The following is a 14,403-nucleotide window of genomic DNA, read 5'->3' as shown; positions in this document are numbered from 1 at the left end:
CATCTGTATTACATCACATTGTATTACATTGCTCTTATCCTGCTGCAGGCTGTAAACTATTATGAAGTGGCCCTGAAGATGAGTCCTGAAGATTTCTTATATAGTGATCTTGCAGAACTTCTCCTAAAAGTCAGAAATTACAGCAAAGCTGAAAGTCTTCTCCGGAGTGCTCTGGATCATGGGCCTGGTAGGTTTCTTCACATACTATTCCTGTTGTATTCTAAAAATAATCAGAACACAGCAAGAATAGCTGACTATTGGAGGTCATTGCTGATTTGCCGCCCCAGTCCCTCTGGCTACATCTGATAATGATGCTGTCCCTGCTTTGCTGATGGTGCTCCATATCCACTGCAGCCAATAACTGAGTATGATCTGTCCCCTGCACTCCGCGCAATGTGATATCTTTCTAGGTTTCTAGGGATTATAAATATATATATATATATATATATATATATATACTGTATATCAAGATTAACTGTAACATTTCTGATTTCAGTATCTGATTTACCTTCGATGATCAATGATGTCAACTTTCTTATGCTACTTGGACAAACGTATAAAAACTCCAAAAGAGAACTGTTGGCTGAAACTCTAAGCAAGGTAATGTTCTCAAGAAAACGTACTTCTTTAATGTAAACTGAGGAATTACATACTTACTGCTCTCAAGATCTATCCTATTGTCTATCCTTTTGTCCAAAAAACGGATGGAAAAAACGGGTGCAGTTGTGTGCATCCGTTTTTCCCTTGACTTCCATTATGAAAAAAAAAAACGGATCAAAACAAATCCGTTTATTTTAAAGGGTACAAAAATGAGGGCGACTACGTTTTTGTGTACGTTAAAAAAAAACGGATCTGTTTTTTTTAGAATGGAGAAATGGATGCACACAATTGCATCGGTTTTTTTCATCAGTTTTTCATCCGTTTTTTGGTGTAAAAACAGCCTTACAAGTACATTTAAAAGGATGGAGCCAAACATAAGGCTTTGGGAAGAAGAAGCAAAGAAAATATAAAATGTGCAAAATATATAAAATGAATATGTAGTTCATGTGGTTATATTGGAGACACAGAAACCCAGATATGTTCTACAGGGGCAGGTAGCAGACAATGCTTAGTGGAGAGGGAGATGGCTCTAATTAAAACAAAGGCGATGTTGGCTGGCTGTCAATAGTAGGACATGTTACCGTGCTATGACCAAATTACCTTCTGTTAGGGTAGGTTCACACTGCATTTTTGCAGTCTGTTTAACTTATCCGTTTTATGGGGAGAAAACGGATGCAAAAAAAAAACAGATGGTTTGGATCTGTTTTTCCATTGACAGATCTGTTTTGTTTTGGGGGTTTTTTTTGTTGTTTTTTAGCATATACAAAACATGGTTGACCACATTTTTCTGTATGTTAAAAGTAACTATTTGAAAAAAGAATCAGTTAAACGGACTGAACAAATGCAGTGTGAACCCACCCACAGATGCCTGGAAATGGTCCCCGTCAGGAATGGGTGTGTAATAGAGATGCCACAGGAAGCAGGAAGCGGCTCATGCTGGTCATGTGCCATCACGTAACCACTGCTCCTAATAACAACTAACAGCTTGATCTAGAATGGCCTAGATGGCAGGCAGTTCTTTAAAGAGGTCTTCCTGCTTCTTTTCAATTCAGCAATGCTCCAACGCACTCAAAGTTTGTCGACTAGGCAAACTGTATATGACATGTCTGGTAGTCAGTGATCTCTCACTAAGAGATACATTACCCTAAAGTAACCTTTAAGATCCCTTTTTTAGGGAAGTAGGGGAAGTAATTCTAACGGATAACTTGCCGCGGATTCCGCCGCTCACCTCACATGTCAACTCTTTGGGTGCGTTTACACTGACAGATTTTTGAAGCCAAAGCCAGGAATGGATTTTAAAAGAGGAGAAATCTCAGTCTTTCCTTTATGACCTGTTCTCTGTTTATAGTCTGCTCCTGGCTTTGGCTTTAAAAATCTGTCAGATAAATCTCTCTGTTTGAAGGCATCCTTTGTATTTCCAGTAGACCGGGCTAATGGCCCAGTATTTTGCCCATTGTGGTGAGGGAAAAGCACTGATGTAGGCAAAGCGCACTCTTCACATATTGTTACACACATGGTATTGACCATGTCACCTGCTATTGAAAACCAGTATAAGGCTATTTCACACACCGTTAACCAGCAAATATTAGTTGCTATTTTATAACAATAGCCATTATTATGCAGATAACTAATGCAAAATGCTAATAAAGACAGTGTATGAACGTAGCCATAGACATTTTAACCACAGGATATGTGTTCTTGCCCCCAGCAACTTCATTTAGGTAGGGTCAGCTCTGAGCTTTTTATGCCAATTGGTGGCGCTATTTCTATTCTATAAATCAGGAATGCATTCGGTCTCCTTTTACGAGTCTCCTTTCACCATAGTAGCTTTTAAGCATTTATGAGACTAAATGGTAAGATACAGAGAATGCATAATACATAAATACCATCATTTTATGGTCTTACAAATGACTTGCTTTTAAGGGATTTTACAATTCAGTAGGTTATAAAGGAGCTCTTTGTCATACATAATATGAATGCTACCTATAAGTAGTCTGAGTTATATACTGACCTCTGACATTGTTCTTCTAGGCCCTGGATATCCAGACTAGGATACTGAAGCGAGTCCCACTTGAGCAGCCAGATATGAACACAAAGCAGCAACAAGTGACGGCTAAGATATGTGTGCAACTTGCTGACTTTTACTTAGAGGAGAAGGATTACCCGAATGCTCTGAAATACTACAGGGAAGCCATATCGTACTCTGACACGGATAACAGGGTTAGTGTCAGCAATGTGGCAAATAGCTTTGTACATTATAATGGGTGATGTGGATTCAATCTCTTTATTATGGAAAGTATCTAACCTTGTAATGGTGCGGTCAGGACTGAGCCTTGCGGTCACCTTGTTGTATGTTACATTGTGTCAGCACATTTGCGGATGAGGTCAGTAGATTTGGCAGCAGCAAACATGCAAGTCTCTCGCAGTGCTGGCAATAGTCGCATAGCTGAAAATAATCTTCATTAGATCTAATAATAATATTGGGCTTGAGCTAGAGAAAGACATCTTCTAGTGCAGCTGTTGTGTACTATAAGCAGTTGTGTAGTGAGGAGCATTGAGTTATACAGTGTATAGGGTTCACAGTTTTTCCCCAGTAAAGGTAAATGTAAAGACAGCTGAATATATATGTATCCCTTGAGGATAATTTATTTTTAATTTATGACTGAGTTAAAAAAAAAAAAAAAGTGATACTCACATACCTCAACCCTCCACAGCTGCTGCTGCTGCCAGCACTTCTTCCTTGTTGCTCTGCAGGAAATGCAGGCCCCTGCTGTGCTAATAATTAGTTCCTGAAGAAATGACACATCATAGTAACATGAATAAAGCGGTGGCGAGTGAGGACAAGGAGTCCTCAGAAAAGCAGCTGTGGAGGATTGGGGTAGGTGAGTATCTCTACTTTTTTTACTTTTAACTAGAGATGAGTGAACCAGGTCGAATTTAGGGTTCTTACAAACCCAAACCAATGGCTTTTGACTCCTGCTGTCTTCCTGTTCCAGGGGAAGGTGGAATCCCGCCTGGAAAACAAGAATACAGCCTATGACCTAAGCTGTATTGCTGTTTTCCAGGCGGGATTCAAATGCTGATGGTTCGAGTTCGTACGAACCTGAACCTCAGCCTGGTTCGCTCATCTCTAGGTAAAAGTAAAAAAAAAAAGTAGGGATAACCACCCCAATCCTCCACAGCTGCTTTCCTGGTGACTCCTTGTTCTTTTTTTCCCTTCTTTAACTGCAAGAATCATTTGCATCCGTACATTCAGAGACCCATAACTTCTTTTTTCTGTCAACATAATTTGGGGGTGGCTTTTTTGTTGTATTTTTTATTGTACCCCTTTTGGGCAAATATCATTTGTTGATTAAGTTTTCTTAATTTTGTGGGGGAAGGAAAAAAATATTATTTTATTCATTTATTTTATTTTTTTGCTTTTTACATTTTGCACAATTTACAGCAGCATAAATAATGTAAACTTTACTCTATGGGTCAGTACTATTACATCAATACCAAATATGTTAAGTTAATGTATGTTTTACCGCTTTTGCACAATAATGCAACATCCCAAAGGAAAATTAGTTTTATTTTGCCCCATTGCAAAAGCCATAACGCTACACTGTAGATACTGTACGTATTGAAGACATGGAAGCTATGGAGGGAGACTTACACAATTAGGCTGCGTTCACACTACGTATATTTCAGCCAGTATATGTATATTTCAGTCAGTATATTTCAGTCAGTATTGCTACCAAAACCAGGAGTGGATTAAAAACACAGAAAGGATTTGTTCACACAATGTTGAAATTGAGTGGATGGCCTCCATTTAATGGCAAATATTTGCTGTTATTTTCGAACAACGGCTGTTGTATTGAAATAATGGCCGTTATTTACTGTTATATGGCGGCCATCCACTCAATTTCAACATTGTGTGAACAGATCCTTTCTGTGTTTTTAATCCACTCCTGGTTTTGGTTGCAATACTTACTGAAATATACTGACTGAAATATACTGTACGTAGTGTGAACGCAGCCTGAAGTAGTAAGCAAAAAGTGCTAAACAAACCAGAATGTTTTACACTTTAGATTCTTTAAAGTTGCGTTATCTACAGCTTTCCTCCTTACATTTATTATTAGGTATTGTTTAAGTTGACCCGTCTTTTCTTAATAATGGAGGAACTGGATTCCTGTGAAGCACAATGTCAAGACCTCATTCAGGACCCGAGATATAAGGATGAAGCTACAATGGTAAATAGTATCTCCAGTTCTTGAGTATGTAATATACGATAAAATACCTTCTTTTTTTATCGTTGGTTCGGGTCATAGACCAATAGGGAGAGAGTAATCCAACATTGTACAAAGAACAGGGGAGCAGTTGTCCATCCAATCAGATCCTTTTCTGTATTGGACAGCCATGCTGGATGGAGTTTGCAGTGGTCCCTGTCTAAGGAGGAGAGGAAGAAGTATATTGCTAGGTCATGCTATCACTTTATGATTAGTGATGGTGGACCTCTTGGACCCCCACCCATTCTAAGAAAGAACGGGCTCCGATTCAGTGATGCGACTGTGTGTTCCCTTGAATGGAGTTGTATTGCTGTTCCTTTGCACATTGGATAGCTGTGCAAGGAAAGACCATAAAGCTGCCACAGTTCTGATTTTCTCTTCATTCTCATAGATGGTTGTCCCAGAAGTTGGGCCCCAAATGATCATAAAATTATGCCATGCACTAGATGATGCTAAAACAATATACAGTTCTGATATCAGGCATTGTATAAGTAACTTCTTACTGTATAGATCTGCACATGCTATAACATGGGTGTCCAACCTGCGGCCCTCCAAAGCTTTAGCTATCCAGACATGATAGCAACTATAGTTATGCCACAGTCGGAAGGCTGCAGATTGGACACCACTGTGCTACTAGCTTATAAAACTATTGTACTATTTCAGAACTTAATATGTATTTTTACAGTTTTTCCCCCAAAATAACAATGTCATTTATAATTGTCTTTATATTTTATGTATTTTTTTGTCGGGTAGGTGATGGCAGACGTCATGTTTCAGAAACAGGAATATGAGAAAGCAATAGAATATTTCCACCAGGTTCTTAAAAAAACACCAGGTAGGTTTTTTTTTCTCTAAAACCTGGTTTCCGTTGAAAAAAATACTAATAAAAAATACTATGGCCTTATTCACACGTTTGGTGATTTTCAAGGTCCATGGATGAAGTCCACAATCTACCTCCGTGATCCCTGAAAAACCATCCATTAATGCATCAGTTTTGAATCCGTGTCCTTTTTTTCACAGATCTGTTTAAAGCTCTTTATATGACACTGATTAAATCACATCTGTGTTTTTCACTGATTTTTTTTTAAAGGGTTATGTTGGATGCAATCGCATAGTTATACTCCATGCTTCTTTTTAGCAGTATACTGACATATACTGACCTTGGCCCTAAAGCCATGGACACATGTAACACACACGTCCATAGCTTTCCTGACATAAGTGCTAAACAGACATCATAAAAGTAATGTGAACCACTCCCTAACACTTCTTATATTCAAATCTTAGTGCATATATTTTACAGATAATTTTCCAGTACTTAGTAAGGTCCTTGATCTCCTAAGAAGAAGTGGAAAACTGCAAGAAGCCCAGCCGTTCTTTGATATGGCATTAGAACAATCTTCAAGAACTCCTCTTGAGCCCGGATATAATTTCTGTAAAGGCCTCCATTGCTGGTAAGTAAGCAGAGGAGTACAGATTAAAGCTCTGTTCACACATCATGGTATATGCTTACAGCCAAAGCCATGTTGCAGTGATGGAGACATTTTGCAAGGGATCCAATTGGACACTATTGGACTATATTCCGGGGTCTGATCATTTTTGATGGTGTTAACAGTACTTCATGCTGTACTGCTTATGCCAAAAGAAATACTGAAATGCTTGCTGGAAACCATGGCTGGAAATTATTTTAAGTTGAAAAGGTTTATAGTAAGGTCCTCAGTTACTATATGTATATATAATATTGTACATTAACCTGCCATAAAACTTGGCGCTCCCAGCCACACAGCTGTGCAGGGAATGGAGCTGTACTGTATTGCCCCTGTGCACTGGATGGCTGGGAGCCACTTTGCAAGGATCAGGTGTCAATTAGCTGTGTTCGCACCTTGTGGTTGTGTTGCTGGTGTGGTTGGGTTTTTACCATGATTGGAAATAGTCTCAGAACCACAATGCAAATGTAATGTGTGAACACAAAAATTAAAGAGAAGCCCATAAAAAATAAAATGCACAAAAAGCATATAGATGCATTCACTGAATCCCCCTACCCCCCCCCCCCCCCGATTGTTTGACACCTAGCCCCACATTCAAAATTTTATAACTGATCCCAATTTTACATCATGACACCCAGTCAGAAGAACTACATCTTCCAGCGTGCCCCTGTTTTATAGTATCTGCCACCACTGGTTCAATCTGTTTCTGCTTTGTACAGTAAACACAGTATCTATCTATCTATCTATCTATCTATCTATCTATCTATCTATCTATTCATCTAAATATATTAAAGAAAGAGAGAGAGAATCAAACAACAGGGTCTCCCTTCCCCTATACAGCTCAGGAGAGGCTGCTGTTTCCCCGCCCTTGGCCAGGTGATCACTGTGTGATGTCAGTGGTGGGCGTGGTTACAGATGAGGTGTTACAGATGAGGTGCCTGCCAACAGAAGAGACAGAGATCATGTGACCTCTGTCTCAGAAGGGAGGGGTGGACAAAAGAGTGGACTAGGAAGTCAGGATTTTCTGCATCTTCAGGGTGTCAGGATGTGGTGCAGACAAACGGACCAATTAATGTAATAGAAACCTATTACACACAAGCTTAGATTATGGGTGGGGATTAAACAGGGTTAAATCTTTCTTAAACTGAGTTTTTCGGTAACCTCAGTCTCTAAGGCCGGACACAATATGGTTGCTAAATATAATTTCTAAAATGTCTACTAGTTAGAATGTGTTATGTCAGAAAGCTAAAAGCTAATGTAGCAAAAATGGTTTCTTCATTAAAGGGCTAAAAGGAGTTTGTCGCCAAAGTGTATGAATATGAAGTGATATTAAACAGGAATAATGTTCTGTGATGCGGTGCTTAATACTGCATTGCCGCAGTGTCAGAGCCACACGATGCCAACAGACTTTACTGCCCAGGTCACAGACATAGAAGATGTTAATGTCACATTTAACTTCTTTAATTCGCCTGCCAAAAGATGTTTTAAAAAGTGAAGTACAGTATAGTTAACTCCAAAATCAATAGGAAAACCTTGTTATATAGATCAGAGTTCCACTCCATATAGTTAGTGCTGCAAACATTTACCTCTAGCGTAAGGTCACAGGTAGCAGAAGCAGCAGGGCCGAGATGTAGTTGAAAACCCAAGCAGACATGTTGTTCAGTGAGGTTTTGCATTGATCGTTAATTAGTTTTGGGCGGACCTGTGAAATGGTTCGGCAAAATGCTCCGGACCTGAATGCTCAACATTTGATTCCCTGCAGCTGCAGAAGTTTGATGCCACCCTAGGGAGTTCTGGAAAATATGGATACAGCCATAGGCTATAAGTTGTATCTGTATTTTCCTGGTAGCCCATGATCTATGCATTAATGTCTGTATCATTTTATAGTTTTACTAATCCTAAATGGGAGTTTCCTCTGTATTAACTCTGAATGCTTAAAGGGGATATGTTACTAGGTTTATGCTGCCTTAAATGAGGAAAGCACAAACTAGTAACAGAAATTCTGAACAGATCGGTGTATTACTTACATTATTTTGTTCAACCATTCTTCTAATATGCAGGAGAATAGGATTCTTGCCGCACCCCTCCTCCCGCTCTCCAGCTGCTGACTGACAGTTGGCTGCCTATACACAGCATGGATAGATAACTGCCAATCAGCAGCTGGTGGGCGGAGTTATTTGCTTTTCATGAATATATAGGACTACTGGGCTTATGCACATAAAGGAGAGCACTACTTATTGTCCATGTTATTCAGGAGGATATCTCTGGATCAGCTGCACAGAATAATATAAGTTCAGCTTCTCTGTTAGTATTTATGCTACCCTTAGATAGGACAGCAGCAATCTACTGGCAGAGTCTTTTTAATGTATTGTATTGTATAATGCATTATACCCCATTAGATTACATAAAACTGTATCCACTCCAGGTACATAGGACAGCCAAATGAGGCTCTGAAATTTTTTAACAAGGCTCGCAAAGACAACGACTGGGGTCAAAAAGCCATCACCAATATGATCCAGATCTGTCTGAATCCAGACAATGAGATTGTTGGCGGGGAGGTGTTTGACAACCCGGAAGAAAATAACAGGTAACATTTTGCATGACTGATATGTAGAGCCGTTTAGGCAGAGGTTTTAACCAAAACCATTATTTGCCCTGTTGGTTCCACTCCTGATTTTGGCTGAAAAAATACTGACCAAAAGACTGACGGAAATACCATGTGTGAACATAGCCTGAACACTATGGCATTATTCCCCACAATACGATCACTAAGTTCTCATTAAGTCGTGGTCTGATTCAGTCTAGGGGAAAAAAGGGATTCTGAGAAGTTGGGAATTCGTACAGCGGAGAAGTTACTGAAGGAGTTCCACCCTCACACCATGCATGGACAGAACCAACACACTATGCTGCAGTGTTATTGCCTTATGGCTACCAGGGACAAAGCCAGCATCGAAACTGCACTTAGCACCTTAACAGATATGGCTAACACTGAGGTAATGCATCATGCACAGTAGCTATATGATCATTTATTATTTTTTGTACATTCTAGAATTTACTAAGCCCTTTGGGTAAACCATCAACTCTCCACATGAATTAAGCAAAACTTTAGTTCTTTGTGTAGAATTATGGTTGGGGCACAGTGGAGCAACCATTTTGGTTGTCTTCCTGTTCTAACTTTTGTCAAAATGGCCCTCACAACACAATCATTCCAGTTTTGCCTAGAAATTATATAGCTTTATAATTCCTTAAAATTGATGCACTATCCTGTGTGGTTGTAGAAAGAGAACGTGTCAGTCCTCCTGGCGCTAGCTCAAGCGTACATGATTCTCAGGCAAACTCCCCGAGCAAGAAACCAGCTGAAGAGGTTATCCAAAGCTCCCTGGACCCTGGAAGATGCTGAAGATCTTGAAAAGAGTTGGCTGCTGCTCGCTGACATTTATATCAAATCAGGAAAATATGACATAGCAACAGATTTACTAAAGCGCTGCCTTAAATATAATAAGGTAAGGTGGAAAAGGCTAGAAGAAATATACTTTATGAGATGATATATACTTTAGAACAGGGGTAAGGAACCGTTGCTCTCCAGCTGTTGCAAAACTACAACTCCCATCATGCCTGGACAGCCAAAGCTTTAGCTTTGTATGAAAAAAATTGTATGAAAACCATTGAATGACTGCACACTCTTCATGCACCCAGAATACTCTGCAGTGGTATGTGGGTCCTAGGAGTGCAACCACTGAATGCATCTGGTTACATGCAGATCTATGGATCAAACACCTGTTTACCCTCACTATTTTCTTTATTACATGCAGATTTATGTGCGTATGTGGTTACTGGTAATAAAGGAGCAAGCAGATCATTCAGTCATGATAGTAAAAAACAATAATTCTTATATATTTGATTACAGTCTTGCTGTAAAGCTTATGAATATCTGGGATTCATTATGGAGAAGGAGCAGTCATATAAAGATGCTGCAGAGAACTACAAACTGGCCTGGGAATACAGCAGTCAGTCCAGCCCAGCTATAGGTAGGTGTTTCCCTCTAGAACGAGCCATGTCATCACAAGTACGGATTATGATTCTGTTATACCAGTATGTCTTCTTGCATTTTCTGTGTATTCGTTGTATTGTGTTTTGTAGAGAATTTGTAGTTAAAGAGAAGGCACCACTTGGTACATCGCTTTGTGTTTTTTTTACATGATCAGACCGCCGTTTGTGCCGAACTTTCGGCATTTGATTAGCGGTGGCTGCTGAAGTTGGATAAAGCCCTAAGGCTATGTAGAAATCATGGATATAGTCATTGGCTGTATCCATGTTTTCCAGACAACCTTAGAGCTTTATCCAAGTTCAGCAGCTGCCACTAATTAAAGGAGAAGTCCGGTGAAAAATTTTATTAAAGTATTGTATTGCCCCCCAAAAGTTATACAAATCACCAATATACACTTATTACGGGAAATGCTTATAAAGTGCTTTTTTTCCTGCACTTAATACTGCATCAAGACTTCACTTCCTGGATGAAATGGTGATGTCACGACCCGACTCCCAGAGCTGTGCGGGCTGTGGCTGCTGGGGAGGATGATGGCAGGGGGACACTGAGAGACACAGGGCACTGGAGGGAACTGAGCATCCCTCTGCCATCATTCTCTCTAGAAGCCACAGCCCGCACAGCTCTGGGAGTCGGGTCGTGACATCACCATTTTATCCAGGAAGTGAAGCCTTGATGTAATAGTAGGTGCAGGGAATAAAATCACTTTATAAGCATTTCCCGTAATAAGTGTATATTGGTGATTTGTATAACTTTTGGGGGGCAATACAATACTTTAATAAAAATTTTCACCAGACTTCTCCTTTAAATGCCGAACGTTCGGGTTCGGATGGACTCGAACCCGAACCCGGTTCGCTCATCTCTACTAGTGGTACAGTTGCTTTAACCCCATGGTGCCTGCAGCACATTCAATAACAATTAGCAGAGCTGCTCCTTGTATTTAATATGGTTATACTGTATACAACTCTGTGCACAACTGGATGCAGAGCCTCAGGATCGCTGACAGCCCCATCCTGGACTGGGAGAGTGAACTGAAACAATGTATGCCGTGTTACTAAATGCTCATGAGCACAGCGCTCATATCAAGTCCTGGGCTACTGCATGCCAAAGCTGTTTACACATTCAGCTATTTGCTAAGTAATAGAGATGAGTGCGGATCACTCGGCATTTAAATTTGGATGACTAAAGCTGCCAGGAAAACATGGATACAACCTATGACTTTATCCATGTTGTCCAGGATTAGGGCTGCATCAGCCACCGGTAATCAAATGCTGAGTAATGCTACTCGGGCATACTCAAGTCTCTACTAAGTTTGTGATGTCAGAAATGACATCACAAGTCTTCCCTCAGCAGAATGGTCCTGAATGGCATTTCAAGATGACTTAATCTGTGTCTTCTTTTTATGCCTGACTATAAAGGTCACTGGCAACAGTGATCTGACAGACTGTTACCATTAGATCACAGGGGTATGGGCTCAGCAGCGAACACAAAGAAAATATGTTCCCTGCTGACCTATCATCCCCCTCTTTAAAAAAAAAATAAATTTTTTAAAAAAGTAAAAAGCAAAAGTTTCACCTCTCCTAAAGAAAGTGCTCACCCTTCCAATCGCACTCTATTTCAGATGTCAGAGACGCACAAATGTGTTGTGCATGGGCAGAAGTTGCTCAAGCATTTAAGGGGTTATCAAGGATTAGAAGAGCACGACTGCTTTCTTCTAGAAACACTGCCACTCTGGTCGTATGGTCATATGTGGTATTGCAGTTCAGTTCTATTGAAGTGTACACATATCTTGCATCACTATGCATGGGAGGACTAGGGTATTCAGGAAAAAAAAAAAAAACTTAAAATTTGAATTGATTTTTCTTTTTTTCCCCCGAAACAATATATTCAGAACAGTTAGTATTGGGTAACTACACTTATAATATTATCAATCAGTAGATTTTTTATTCATAAAAGCAGTAAAGTAGTGAACCAAACTCTCACCAAGATCGGAAATATGGCTCTCTGGGTCAGAGGATACAAGGAAAAAATGAGTGGCTCAGTGATAAAAAATTGGAGTTTTGGCTTTCTGTATGTGGGTGGGTACCTTGGTTTCATTACATGATAAAAACCTACAGATAGATTAAGTTTTACAGCACCCCTGTTGTGTATGGTAATGTCGAAGATTTGAGCCATATAACATATATGACCAGTCCCAGCATTTATGTTATGTGGCTCCTGTTAAAAAAAAAAAAAAAAGATCAAGTTGTCAAATGGAAAGCAATGAACTCATTTCACTATGACACTAATGGATCAATCAATGAATCCATTTGAAGAAAAAAAAAATCAAAATAAAAGGACATTTCAAGAGGATTGTTAAATGTGATGTGAACATGCCCTTTATAACTTATAACTTTGTAATTTATATAAATCTGCAGATTATTTAAAAAGAAAAATGATATTCTAAGATCACTGTGGCTTTTTCAGTGTAATATTACAGTGCGACATATAGACATCTGGTTAGGGCAAATATATTGCTGGTCCCTATCTCCTTTAGAAAAGCTCCCTCTGCTGGAGACTGAGGGTATGGAAGGAATGTCATGCTAATTATGATAAAATTCTATATCTAGTACAAAAGCCTGATTTCAGTTAACCAGAATACTGTGGTTCATGTCTTTGTTGCAGGTTTTAGGCTCGCATTTAACTACCTGAAGGACAAGAAGTATGTGGATGCCATAGATATCTGCCATAAGGTAAATACAGATTGGATATTTATATGGTTACTATAGGATCTAGTCATCTATCTGTAGCTCACCTAGGATATGATTGTTTTCTAGGTACTTAAAGCTCACCCCACATATCCCAAAATGAAAAAAGAAATCCTGGAAAAAGCTCAAACCAGTCTCAAGCTGTAGGCCTACATATCTGTCCTATACGTCCTGTTACCGCAGTGTTCCTTTTATTGTCATGTTACCTATGTCTGTAATAAAGCTTTTTTTTTTAATTGCTTACATTTTCTAGTTATTATATGAATCCTGGATTTGCTTTGATTGAATATCCTTACATCAGTTCAATATGTGTTTTGCATTTTTTTTCTTTCTTTTTGTTTTACATTTTTAATTTCCCTCTCCCCCTATTACCAAAAAAGTAAGTTATAGCATATAGTAAGCAGTGTGCTTTCAAGTCTGCTAGATTGGCGCTAGATTACCAATGCCTATAAATCGGCTTGTTAGTGATGTCCGTGCAGCCCTTTGCCTTAGGCTATTGCGATGCCCTGGCCCCTGGGGGCCACTTCCGCAGTGCTGGTGTTATGAGCGGGCAATGACCGGGGCAGCCGCAGGGGTTATACTTGTCACGGTATAGGCCTGAGGGCGGCACAGCTGTAGAGCCGGTCTGTGGAATCTGCGGGTGATGATGGGCATGCGATTCTTCGCTGCACTTAGTCAGGGCACCAGTTAGTGGACACCAATGCCAGGGTTCAGTAACAGCGGTTTTATTATAGATGAGGTAACTAGCAGCAACAGTTCTGTCCGGATGCAACCGGGTATATAGCAGGCTTTGACAAATAAAGCAGGAGTGGTGCTGCATAGGCTGTGAGAATACGTGCCGGATGATGGGAGTAGGAGTATGAGAGAAATAGCGTTGCTGGGTGGATTAGCTTGAGAATAATACTTGCTGTGAATCCTTGCAGCGATGAGGAGAGATAACGGAATGACACCCAGATGAGAGAGAAGACTCCGGTCACTTGAGCAGGCAGAAACAGCCGAAGACTGGTATATAGCAGCAGACTTAGTCACTCTTCTGTGGGAGAGGATAGAACCACACAACCTCCTTGCTTGGAAGCAGGGGGAAGACTAACTTGTCAGCAGGAAGTGGGAGGTCACATGGTTGCTCCTGGCCAGAGCTAGTCGGCCATTGGAGGAACCATGGTTACAGGTCACGTGATCAACAGCCTTGCATACCACTGTACACTGTAATACACAGGAACACATGAGAATACACATGAAAATGCACATTACCAGAGAAT

General features: G+C 40.0%; 1 protein-coding gene across 2 annotated transcripts in view; it reads left to right on the top strand.

Annotated features, from left to right (window-relative positions):
* The window catches only part of TTC21A (tetratricopeptide repeat domain 21A), a 34,101-nt gene extending 20,739 nt beyond the window's left edge, over positions 1 to 13,362 (top strand). Inside the window, exons 18-29 of one of the 2 annotated variants that reach the window (XM_069958847.1) lie at positions 49 to 187; positions 497 to 600; positions 2,632 to 2,820; positions 4,722 to 4,832; positions 5,622 to 5,703; positions 6,169 to 6,319; positions 8,778 to 8,939; positions 9,153 to 9,345; positions 9,631 to 9,855; positions 10,260 to 10,380; positions 13,062 to 13,129; positions 13,214 to 13,362. In XM_069958847.1, coding sequence (XP_069814948.1) covers positions 49 to 187; positions 497 to 600; positions 2,632 to 2,820; positions 4,722 to 4,832; positions 5,622 to 5,703; positions 6,169 to 6,319; positions 8,778 to 8,939; positions 9,153 to 9,345; positions 9,631 to 9,855; positions 10,260 to 10,380; positions 13,062 to 13,129; positions 13,214 to 13,291 — 1,623 coding nt within the window. In that variant the 3' untranslated portion in view covers positions 13,292 to 13,362. Of the gene's footprint in view, positions 1 to 48; positions 188 to 496; positions 601 to 2,631; positions 2,821 to 4,721; positions 4,833 to 5,621; positions 5,704 to 6,168; positions 6,320 to 8,777; positions 8,940 to 9,152; positions 9,346 to 9,630; positions 9,856 to 10,259; positions 10,381 to 13,061; positions 13,130 to 13,213 lie in introns of those variants that run through there. The other variant, XM_069958848.1, reaches the window with a different exon arrangement.
* Positions 13,363 to 14,403: the final 1,041 nt, after the last annotated feature.

This window comes from Dendropsophus ebraccatus, chromosome 2, assembly GCF_027789765.1.
Source record: "Dendropsophus ebraccatus isolate aDenEbr1 chromosome 2, aDenEbr1.pat, whole genome shotgun sequence".
Taxonomy (NCBI): Eukaryota; Metazoa; Chordata; class Amphibia; order Anura; family Hylidae; genus Dendropsophus; species Dendropsophus ebraccatus.
This window is presented reverse-complemented; position numbering and strand designations above follow the sequence as displayed.